Source organism: Diadema setosum, chromosome 9 (assembly GCF_964275005.1).
Source record: "Diadema setosum chromosome 9, eeDiaSeto1, whole genome shotgun sequence".
Taxonomy (NCBI): Eukaryota; Metazoa; Echinodermata; class Echinoidea; order Diadematoida; family Diadematidae; genus Diadema; species Diadema setosum.
This window is the reverse complement of record NC_092693.1, coordinates 15,580,766-15,593,265: the sequence shown is the minus strand read 5'-3', so window position 1 is coordinate 15,593,265 and position 12,500 is coordinate 15,580,766. Positions and strand designations below refer to the sequence as shown.

Here is a 12,500-nt window from a genome sequence, read left to right as displayed (position 1 = left end):
GTGTTTGACCACTTCACGGGGATCTCCGATCATCCTACTCTTTGATACAGAAGTGAAGTGGGTTTCTATTATACGTGCATAGGAATTAATAGGTCTCCTGCACATGGGACCGACGACTTTAAATCTCCTTCGAAAGACATAGCAACAGGATATCATAAAGAGCCTTACCAAAGAATAATTATTACAATTGCCGGACTAGGTCTCTCCTATGTGCATTGCTCCTCTTCTATAATAATTTACATTTAGGTGTAAACGACCTTGACTGTACATGCTCTGTCTCCCTCTGACGAGCCTAGATAATCAAGTTCTCGACAAAATTAAGATGCTCGGCGTCCATGGTTTCATTGTATGCCACCTCAAGCATGACATAAAATAATGCAGAGTCCACAATCACTCTTTTTAGTCACACAAGGCCGTGAATGAAAATGTGTCCTTTCCCTGCATGTCATTGAATGGCTATTGAACCATGGAACAGGTAGTCAGCGAGGTGAGAAGAGTCCTCCTTGGTATAGTAGGCCTTTGTATTAGAATCAGTGCACGGAACTGATAAAATTGACAGGCATTATTTTCGAAGTGCAAAAAACGTGAAGAGGTCGGCGAACTCATACAGTTTGGTTGTTCACACATGTAGTCTAAATCGAAATGAGCCTGAAATGAGTCTAAAATGATACAGCTTCACACTGGCGGATACCTTTTTTTTTAAAGTCCTCTAATTAGCTCACTTCACATTGTTTGTTATTCTCTACGTATCAAATAACATGAATCACATAAATTGTGCACATAAATATGTCAAGTGTGGAACTTACTAAAGGGAAACAATACAAGAAATACAAAATGAAAAATACGTGAAGACTATACAATGAATGCATAAATCAATAAAAATGATACCAAGTAAATGAATATATAAACAAACCGATAAAATAATTCAAATTCAAATTCAAATTCAAAGTTTATTTCATTTTCCGACAAAACATAAGTTACACTTCTTTTGACAACAGAGAATAAGGTAAACAGAACATTATGTATTGATAAGAATGTACAACATTGAGGACCTTATAGTAATTATACATTGTTGTAAAAAAAGAAACAGAAGTGATCGAAATGAAGTACATGTATAACTTTGCTTAAAGTGCGAAAAATGGAGAGACCCACTAAAAAGACAGAGCTTGTAGAATGTGGGCCCCTCTGGAAAAATAACATCAGTGGGAAGATTAATTGAAACATCATAAATACAAAAGGAAAAAAAGAAGAAGAAGAAGTCTGGAAGCCCACTGAGAATTAGATTCAGAAATAAATACATTTACTTTCATATATAACGCGGAGGGCTTTCTTTTGCAAGAGGGACACTCTTTCAAGTAATGCATGACAAGGTGATAATAAATATGTAGAAATGAATCGATAGAATAAGATAACGTCGATAAAACCCTTTGGATCACTTAGAAGGTATATATCTCGCTAAAGTGCAGGTGAACAGGAAATAGTTTAAAGTGAAGTCGTATTTTGTTTTGATTGTAAAACCTCATGGAATTTCATTAAACGCAACATAAATTTGGTAGTTGCCGGTTTTCATACAGAAGAGCCCCAAATATCTTAGAATGAAAACCCCAATAAATCATGAGAATTGAACAGATAGCAATTTTAGCCTTATAACCTATCAAATGGGGAAGATGTTATTTTCCACACTTTTAGGACCTTTTCTTTTATGGAAGTTCGAAGTTCGTAACTACGAACCATCGTTTTCGTCATTTTTGTAATTGTTTATCGAATGCGAAATGTAATACTGCAACTCTGTAAAAGCAATATTATATCTGATTTTTAGTCTCATTCTCGGTCGATTTATCACCGTTGCATTCAGGAAGGCTCGATGAATAATGATGCTGGCGGACGAAAACGCACGTGATGTGGCCGATATGAGTGGAGGTAGAGATGACAGAGGGCCAAGCGGAGAGAAGGTGGTGCTGAAACGATCCCTGGGTCTGACCAGCTGTATCGGTTTTGTGATCGGCATCGTTATCGGGACCGGGATTTTTATATCGCCTAAGGTAGGCTTTTGAGTGCTACAGTGCAGGCATGTTCTAGAAGTTTCGGGATTTCAAGCATTTTCGATGGAAATTGATTTTCCCTTCAGGAGAAACTTGTGTGATGTAAAATTAGCGAAAGATAAGTGAACGACCGGTTACATGAACCAAATTGGGTGATGTTCGTATACTTCCTATAAGATGCGTTAATCCGAAAAGGAAATACGGTCCGTCATTACGAACGTTCAAATGTTACAAAGTAGGCTTCCAGTACTGATGCTATACACTTATTACACTTATTACACTTATTTGCATATAATCAGTGAATGATATCATGAGCTATGTAAGGACCACAAAAATATTAATCCATCAAACTTTTAATTCCATTTTATGTATATAGACTTTGAAAACATCTTGATTTTACAAATATACCTTAAAAAATGTCTCTCATATCGCCAATATCTGGTTATTCGTCAGCCACTTTGTTCATGCAAATTAACGATCAGGATAAGTCAATTTCACTGCAGAACCTATTTCTTTTTTCCTTCGGATTCAATATACTCAAATGGGGTTAAGGAGTTTGGTTTCCAACTTTAACTAAAAAACGCTGCTGGGTAGAACCTAACATGGACGCATTTTTCCTGAGATCCCACAAGACTACCCTTTTCGTTAATTTTTAAGCCCTCCTCTGGACCAGCTTTGATCCCCTCACAACTTATTGCAATAACTGTGAAAGTTGCAGAGGAATGGAATCCTATGCAGTATCTATTTTATGATTACCAATGGACAGGGAGTGCTGCTTGGCGTCAACGGTTCTGTTGGATGGGCCCTCGTGATTTGGACATTATGCGGACTGATATCCATAGCGGGCGCCCTGTGCTACGTCGAGCTCATCACGTGCTACACGAAGTCCGGCGGCGAGTTCACCTTCCTACTCGACGCCTTTGGACCAGTCATGGCTTTCCTCCGAATGTGGACACTCATGTTCCTCATTGGTCCTTCGTCCAACGCAGTCCAGGCCTTGACCATCGCCAATTACGTCATAGTTCCTTTTTTCTCTTGCACAGAGGTGCCGCAGACTTCTGTCGTACTCATCGCCATGTGTGTGCTGCGTGAGTGTGCCAGTTACTTTCTTCTTTATACCCATTTGTGTTATTTGTTTTATCTTGTCATGAATTAATTTGCATATTGTTTGTATGAAAAATAAAAGAACAGAAGATTGATGAAAACGAAAACAAAATATCCAAGGCAGGCGGGAGAGGAGGCGTATTGTTATTTCGTCTTTAACACTTCAGTTCTCATAACAACGTATCATTACTACAAGTTTCCACAATTATTTTATACACTTCTCAGTTTACTTTGTTTTGCTTATGTAACCTTAAATTCTCTGTTACCAAGGAAAGTGAAATGTCTATGTTCTTTTCGAAAAATGAAATGAAATTCGAATTGAATTGAATTGAATTGAATTGAATTGAATTAGGACTTTTGATATTATCGTAAATCAGAGCAATGATCGATCTCTGAATGTTCGATTATGACGAGATATCTATTCTTCTTGTCTGATTATCTTTCTAGTTCTCATCTTCTTCATCAACTGCATGAGTGTTGTCTGGACGGCCCGACTCCAAGTCTTCTTCACCATAGCCAAAGTCCTCGGGCTCGTCATCCTCATCATCACCGGCCTCGTCTTCCTCTGCAGAGGTCAGGGGTCAAATCAATTTCCATCATTTTTTTTTTCTCTCTCTCTTTTGACTGATATCAAGAAAAGTGATGGCGGACACGACGCTCCGTTGGCCAAACACTATACTATTTTCAAACTCTAGTATATCCCAGAGATACGTAGTTTTCCCAGGATGAAGGAGATTAATGAAGGCAAGATGATATTAGCAGAGAGCTGAAGGCTGATGTTTGAATGTTCTTCAGTTTGTATCAATTTCCAAATGAAATTTGTAAGATCGCAACTGCTGATCTATAATTTAACAAACCATGTTGGAAAAAAGGGACCACGGGACTCGAACCTATCATCTTCAGTTCGAGTCCCGTGATTCTTTTTTTCCCCGACATGTGAGTCAAATTATAGATCAGCAGTTGCGATCTTACAAATTTCATTTGTAGAGGGGAAAAAACGAAGAAAGTTCACGCGTCATGAAGGATGTTGTACTTTCAACAAGGCACTCACATATCCAAATTGTTTTCTAAAAATGAAATAAATAAATAAATAGTAAATGATAATGATGAATTAGACAACCTACAATGCTAAACTTTGAACAAGAGGTCATATAGTTATAACAAATCAAGTGTTTACTGAATTTCATTAATCATGCATCCATTTATAAAGTATTAGGTGTATACACACATTCATAATTTTTTTTGTTCATCTGCTCTCCAACTGATTAATTCATGTCACCCAGTAGTTGATACATTATACATATTTTCTCTCTCTTTTGAAATATCGTAATATTTAGGATACACGGAGAATCTTGAGGACGCTTTTGCCAATGCCAACATAAATCCTCGAGGGCTTCCCAGCGCCGTCTATTCGGGTATCTTCGCCTACTCGGGATGGTGAGTTGGGTGCATGTTCAAAAAATTAGTTCTCGAACCACGATTCTTGGTCTATATTCATCTTCACTAAAGACGTCCCCCACTTACCTGTTGATTAGCTACGTAAGTTTATGATGCGTGCCTCGCAAAGGCGACTTGCTGTAATTTTCCCAAGGTGCCTTGGTTGGGACAAGACGGAATGGACGACTTGTTAAAATTCGCTAAGGTATCTTAGCGAGGATTAGAAGGAATTATCACTGTGTTGTTATTCTTGTCAAAATACTATTATCACTATTAAGTATTATCGTTATGCTTGCTAATTTTCATTAATATCATCACCAATATGATTTATTTTATTATTACTACTCCTGTTATGCCTGTGACGCGATCGATCCTGTCATGGTGCTTATCCTTTATTTCACATTTCTTGTTTACAGGGACTACATTTCTTCACTGACGGAAGAAGTAAAAACGCCTGAAAAGTAAGTCTGGTAGCCTTAGGTGATTCGCATTGTTTTGTATCTTTGTGTAAAATTAAGGCTCAAGTGAAGTTAATTGGACAATATGGAACAGAATGATCGTGCAAGATAACTCGACTTTCACTAAGCAGATGTCAATTCACTTTATAGGTATAACACCTCCGAAACATTTCCGTATGTCTATGTGATACCTGCGAAGCAGGGTTTCTGCTTATGACCAAAAATTAGATAATCAAACAGACAAACAAGCCAACAATGACCAGAATGAATATCATTATAAAGAATCCTCTTTTGGAATTGAGCCAGTACTCGACGTTGGAATGCTATAGCTATTCGAGTAAAAGATCCCGTTGTCTGCGTGCTATGTTTGACAACTTTCTTTCGGTATAAACTTTTCCTCGTGTCTACCTCAGAACAGTGCCTCGCAGCGTGGTGATCTCAATGACGTCAGTAATCATAATCTACCTTCTCGCCAACATCGGTTACTTCTCCCTCCTCACACCGCAAGAAGTTCTCTCTTCAGACGCAGTGGGTGCGGTAAGAACATCGAGTTTGGCTCTTTCTCTTGCGGCTGTCCTCCTTTTCCTAACTCTCTGGTAATACTTTTGTTATTCTTGTTTTCATTTGCCTGTTTTTGTTGGTTTTTTTTTTCATTTCTTTTCTTTCACGAATTGTAAGGTTGTTAAGATTCAAACGAGATATGGATAATGAGATTGAAATGGCCATATCTGTACTTTGAAATAATTCATATGTGCATAATTATTCTTTGTGTTCATCGAAGAGAAGATGCTGTCACGGGATGTGAAATACACAGTGCCTTTACAGAAAAAGTCCTGTGTTATCGATTTCACTTTGATAAGGAGAGTGAAGTCAGAGAAATCAGAAAAGAGAGAGAGAAATTCATGGAATATATTTCGCAACAAAATTATGATATCTTATCAAATAAAATCGCAGTAGATTTTTGGTCAGTACCACGAAAAACATAACCAGCTTCCCTTCATGGGGTCATTATTGCTGTTTATGTTTAGAACAATAAGATTTTAAGAATAGTGACTTCTTGTATCCTGCAAACGAAAAAGGGGGTTGGCTGAAAGTAAGGTTTATAGCATGCTTTAGTGTACAGACGAATGGAAAACTTGTGAGGCCACGATATCATGACTTTATATCATAACTTGTATTATTCCGAGACCAATGTCACAACTGCGAAAACATGTACATGCCCATTTCTATACTTGTTACATTTTGGACGAATTGTGGGGGCGCTGTGGCATAGTGGATTAGACTCCCGACTCCCGACTCCCGTTCGGAGGACCCGAGTTCGAATCCCGCCTAGTGCTTACGTCCTTGGACAAGATGTTTTTACTCACTATGTCCCTGTCGACCCAGGTGATACCTGGCAACGCTACGGTAATAATAATAGCAGGGCCCTGTGATAGAGCAGTGGCAACACTGAAGAGGCTACCCTGGGTAAATAAGACCTTATTATCATTTTTAATATTATTATCAAGGAAAATTTCGCTGTTATACTTTGTCTAATATTTTACTCCATTCATACAAGTTAAATGTACTCATTTGTGGAGCAGACTTTTACTTTAGTTGTTATGATCTCTTTATTCTTGTTCAATTTTTCAGGATTTCGGAGATAAGGCCTTGGGTAACTGGTCGTGGTTAATTTGGATGTTCGTGGCACTCTCTGCCACTGGCAACCTAAACGGCGCCGTATTTGGCCGGACGAGGTAGGTTTTTTTTTTTGTTTTTTTTTTTTTCTGCAGCTGTAATTGTGCTTCTCTGTATTTTTTTTTCTTTTTAGCGCCCGTGTCGCTTCTCCTCTGAAATCACACTGTATTACAGAGTCTGAAGGATTTTCAGTAGTTTATGAATGAATCACTTGACTATATCTATAAAACATGTTGTTTTTTTCCTCCAGACATAACTTTGTATTTCGCCGGTATGCATGTATAATTTTGTATTTGTTAACAGTTATCTATCATGTAAAGTCGAATACAAGCATATGTTATATCTTCTGATTCATTTCGTGTTATGTTTGCCGAAAAGGAGGAAAGAATAAAATAAATGAAATGAAATGAAAATGAAAACAAATACAGTCCGAACTCTTGATAATCGAGGTCGAATTGTATTCAAAATGTTGATAGAATAATGTAAGCAAGAACAAAAACAAAAACCACCAACAACAAAACATCTGCTTTGAATTTACGGTGTTTGTAGCAGTTTTTCTTTTTCTTTTTTTTTAAATCAATCTTTTCTCTCGCACCTGTTAACGCAGAACACACTGGTATATTGTTCTGCCTTCATTTTACACGTTACGTTCAAACATGCACGCGGTGTGGAAAGATCTGCATTGTTTGATGTTAATATGTACCTCGGTTAAGCTATAACATTCGCAAAATGCAATACTGAGAGCTACGTTGACCCAGCTTTATCAACTATTCTGTCATACCATAAGGACTTTCTTCGTCGCAGCCCGAGAGGGCCTCCTACCGGAATTCTTGTCGATGATACACATCAAGCACCTCACGCCGATACCAGCTATCGCGATATCAGTAAGAATTCACGTCCACCCATGAACGTCTCAAAATGTAACTGGATCCTAGATAGATATCATTTTGTTTATTCCAGACAAGTTCATTTTGCACTCAAGAGGCACTTAACCATCGTCGAAACGGTTATTTATACTATAAAATTTTTTTAATGGCTAAGAAAATTAAAGAAATTGATCGGGAAAGAAGAGGGTAGAGCAAGAGAGAAAGACAGAGGAAAAGAAAAGAGTGGAAATATTTTTCATTACTGCTACAAAGGGAAATGTCTAGAATTTCTGCTTCATTATGGTTGAAATACCAATAGGATTTAATATCTCGACGATTTCTCGAGTTACACGACATATGCGGGATTGACAGCTAAGAGGATTTCGTCATTTTAGGTACAATCATCCAGAGTAATGGTTGCAAAAGATTTGCGCCACAAATTACATATATAGCACTGGGTTATCATAGTGTATTGCGCAGTTGTATATAGTATTTCAATGTAACGTGTTGTAATAGAATGCAGTTGTTTATATTTCATTGTGCCGTATAATGTGAGTCTTACTTTGTCTTAACCCTAACTAGGCCGGGGGGGGGGGGGGGCCTCCGAGGCCCCCCCCCCCCCCTCGACGTTTCGCGCGATGTATCGCTAACGTGAAAAGCTATCGCCGCGACGTTTCATGACTTTTTTCTGTCGAGTCTCCCGCATCTTTTGACACCAAATTTGCGATGCCCGGGTGTACGGTTCTGAAGTTTCGCATAAATATGTATATGCATGTCAGACCAAAAATTGCTCAAAAACGTGAATTCGTGTACAATTTCAATGGAAACTGTGCTTACAGTCAAATTTCATAAAAGCATGATTATTTTGGGGTTTTATTGATTAAAATCAATTAATAACATATTTTCTTGTTCGGAGCAATGTCGTGGACAAGTTTCATCGAAAAAATAATGAAAAAAATAAAGTCGAAAAAACATAGAAATACATAAGAAATTCAAAAAACAATAAAATACTTAAGAAATTTTTTCAGATGGCTCAATTTTTTTCTCTTATATTTGCTTAGGACACTAAAAAGAATATTTACACAAAAAAATGTGCCCATTTTGAGTTTTATTTAGTGATTTATACCAAATTGTCTGATTTCATTGCATCATTATACATAAATTAGCATAATTTAGCATAAATGATAATTTTTAAAAATCTAACTTTGTAGTACTTTAGATTACATCATAGGCAATGTGTGTGCCAATTTTCGTCGCGATCGCGCGGTCGACGGCCGAGATCTGGAGGGGGGGGGGGCCTGGGAGGCCCCCCCCCCCCCCCCCCGGCTCTATGATCTACCTAAATAGCCCATCCTAGTTAGGGTTAAATTTCCAATATTGTTTTTTTTTTTTTTCACTCGTAAACTAGTCTTAGTTAAATGGGAAGACAATTACTATTGAATCGTGATGATAATATCAATCAGTTGTTAACTGAAATATTATTAACTAAAATACAATAAATGGAACTTTGTAATTTCTGGTTCACCAATATCTCTATTTGTCATCAGCCATAGAGTATTACTGTGGTTACCGTTTCTGTTTTTGTTTTGTTGTTGTTGGTTTTTTTTTTTTTTTTTGCCGTGCTGTATCACCATCCAGCTCCCATTCAGTTTGCTGTTCGTGCTCGTTGGGGACGCTCTGGTCCTGATCAAATACCTCACCTTCATCGACTGGACCTTCACCGCCCTCGTCGTCGCCATCATCCCGTACTACAGATGGAAGTACAGGGACATGAGAAGACCTTTCAGGGTAAATGTCTCACTCAACCAACTCGAATTCCTACAAATTTGACATCACTAACTGTGTTTTTTCTTTTTACGTCCGGAATGTTTTACTTCTGACATTTTTACCATTAGTGTTTTTTTTCCCCACCCCCGACATTTGTACCGCCAAAAATTTTACCCCTTACGTCTTTGTCGTTGTCGCCTTGTACACCTGACAATTTCACCCCTGACATCTTTTTTTCTCCATTATTTTTGCCTCTGACAATATCACCCCTGACATTTCTACCTCTGACATCTTTACCTCTGACATTTTACCTCTGACATTTTTTTCCCATTGAAGTTTTCCCCTGACGTTTTCTCCTTAACATTTCACCGCTGACATTTAATTATTACCCGGACGTTCTTTTTTCCTGACATTTCTACCTGTGATGTCTTCACCCTTGACATATTTTCCCCTGACCATTTTTACCTCTGATATTTTCACCGCTGACAATAACCCCGAACCGAATGCGTCAAGGGCCTTCCCTCTTATTGTTTAGATGGTGGCTTGACTCTGTTTTAGCGGGCCTACTCCCTGCTTTCTTCCACAGAGAGAGCCTTTGACCAGTGGCGTATCTAGGGGGGGGGGGGGGCAAGGGGGCACGTGCCCGGGCGCCACTCCTTGGGGGCGCAAAAAAACGGGGAAAAAAACGAAGAAAGAAGAAGAAAAAAAAAAAGGAAGAAGAAGAAAAAAAAAAAGAAAAGAAGAAGAAGAAGGAAAAACAAAAACAAAAAAAAAAAAAAAAAAAAACCAACTCGCCCGGAAGGGGGGAGGGAGAATGGTGGGGGGGGGGGGGGGGCAGAAAACCAAATCAAACAAGATAAAAACTAAACATGATGATGACGCGGACAAAATGACAATGTTTACTGTGTTCACACAAAAATTCCATGTTCTGTGAGCTGAAATACAAAAATTTTCGGCTCGCTCGCCAAAATTCATATAAAAAAGAAGGTAAGAACAAAACGTGATGATGACAAAATGACAGTGTCTATTGTGTTCACACATGTAATTTTATATTTAGCAGGCAAAATGTTTCACGGAGCAGCGGCTGCAATTTCTTTCGTTCTGAAGCGATCGCCAATTGGATCAAAAGAAGGCGCCAACGGTTTCGAACATACGGGGGGGGGGGGGGGGGGCGCAAAAAAAAAAAACTCGAATCAAACCCGAAAAAAACCCGATGTCTGATAACAATTTTTGTCCTTTCTTCTGTTTCATACCCGAATCAAACCCGAAAAAAAAAAAACCCCGAATCAAATCGAACAAAACGTAATGATGACGCGGAAATATACAAATTTCGGCTCACTCGCTCGTACTAATTTAGATTATTTTTTCAAGTCCTCGGTTTGTTGGTATAAATTGTTATCTATAAAGCCGTCACTATTATCTTGATTAGAATTGTAAGATTTAATAAGCAAAAAATGACAAGAGTTTCATGATTTGTAAGCTGAAATACAAAAATTTTCGGCTCGCTCGCTGCGCTCGCTCGCCAAAATTTGTATAAAAAAAGAGAAGAAGATAAGAACAAAACGTGACGATGAGTGGACAAAATGACAATGTCTATTGTGTTCACTCATGTCATTTCATATTTAGCAGGAAAAATGTTACACGGAGCAGCCGATTTTATCAAAACAGGACGCCAACGGTTTCGAACATACGGGGGAGGGGGCGCAAAAAAAAATAAAAAAGATAAGAAAAAAAAAAACGTAATGATGACGAAGAAATATACAAATTTCGGCTCACTCGCTCGTACTAATTTAGAGTATTTTTTCAAGTCCTCACTTTGTTGGTATAAATCGTTATCTATAAGGTCGTCACTATAATTAGATTGATTGTGAGATTTAATAAGCAAAAAATGACAAGAATTCCATGTTTGTAGGCTGAAATACAAAAATTTTCGGCTCGCTCGCTGCGCTCGCTCGCCAAAATTTATATTAAAAAAGATAAGAACAATACGTGATGATGACGAGGACATATACAAATTTCACTCACTCTCGCGTACTAATGTAGAGTATTTTTTAAAGTCCTCAGTTTTTTGGTATAAATCGTTATCTATAAGGCGTTCACTATATCTTGTTTAGAATTGTAAGATTGGTAAGCAAAAAATGACAAGAATTCCATGTTTTGTAAGCTGAAATACAAAAATTTTCGGCTCGCTCGCTGCGCTCGCTGCGCTCGCTCGCCAAAATCTATCAAAATTCATTACATTTAAATCACCCTCAAAAGATCCCTTTTAAGTGCTTGAAAAAGCATCATGTGGACCTTGTTTAAAGTCCCTACCGGGATGGGGTTGGGAATGAACACTTTTTCAGAAATTAGGGGCGCAATTTTCGTGCTTGCCCCGGGCGCCGTTTTCCCTAGATACGCCACTGCCTTTGACACCTCTAAGGGGGGGGGGGGGAGGGGGTGGGGGTGCTCGAATTCAACTTACCGGCGTTAGTTCCTTCAAGAGGGTATATCGCACACAGTGGCGTATCTAGGGAAAACGGCGCCCGGGGCAAGCACGAAAATTGCGCCCCTAATTTCTGAAAAAGTGTTCAACCCCAACCCCATCCCGGTAGGGACTTTAAACAAAGTCCACATGATGCTTTTTCAAGCACTTAAAGGGGATCTTTTGAGGGTGATTTAAATTTCATGTAATGAATTTTGATAGATTTTGGCGAGCGAGCGCAGCGAGTGAGCCGAAAATTTTTGTATTTCAGCTTACAAAACATGGAATTCTTGTCATTTTTTGCTTACCAAATCTTACAATTCTAATCAAGATATAGTGACGGTCTTATAGATAATGATTTATACCAAAAAACTGAGGACTTTAAAAAATACTCTAAATTAGTGCGCGCGAGTGAGCTGAAATATGTATAATGTCCTCGTCATCATCACGTATTGTTCTTATCTTTTTTATATAAATTTTGGCGAGCGAGCGGAGCGAGCGAGCCGAAAATTTTTGTATTTCAGCTTACAAAACATGGAATTCTTGTCATTTTTTGCTTATTAAATCTCACAATTATAGTGACGACCTTATAGATAACGATTTATACCAACAAATTGAGGACTTGAAAAAATACTCTAAATTAGTACGAGCGAATGAGCTGAAATTTGTATATTTCTGCGTCATC

At 38.2% G+C, this 12,500-nt stretch overlaps 1 protein-coding gene across 1 annotated transcript in view; it reads left to right on the top strand.

The window, feature by feature from the left end:
• The first annotated feature begins 1,910 nt into the window (after positions 1-1,910).
• LOC140232883 (cystine/glutamate transporter-like) overlaps positions 1,911-12,500 on the top strand; it is a 13,865-nt gene continuing 3,275 nt past the window's right edge. Inside the window, exons 1-9 of the mRNA XM_072312996.1 lie at positions 1,911-2,042; positions 2,809-3,130; positions 3,594-3,719; positions 4,484-4,583; positions 5,000-5,044; positions 5,455-5,578; positions 6,674-6,777; positions 7,506-7,602; positions 9,223-9,372. Coding sequence (XP_072169097.1) covers positions 1,911-2,042; positions 2,809-3,130; positions 3,594-3,719; positions 4,484-4,583; positions 5,000-5,044; positions 5,455-5,578; positions 6,674-6,777; positions 7,506-7,602; positions 9,223-9,372 — 1,200 coding nt within the window. The remainder of the gene's footprint in view (positions 2,043-2,808; positions 3,131-3,593; positions 3,720-4,483; positions 4,584-4,999; positions 5,045-5,454; positions 5,579-6,673; positions 6,778-7,505; positions 7,603-9,222; positions 9,373-12,500) is intronic.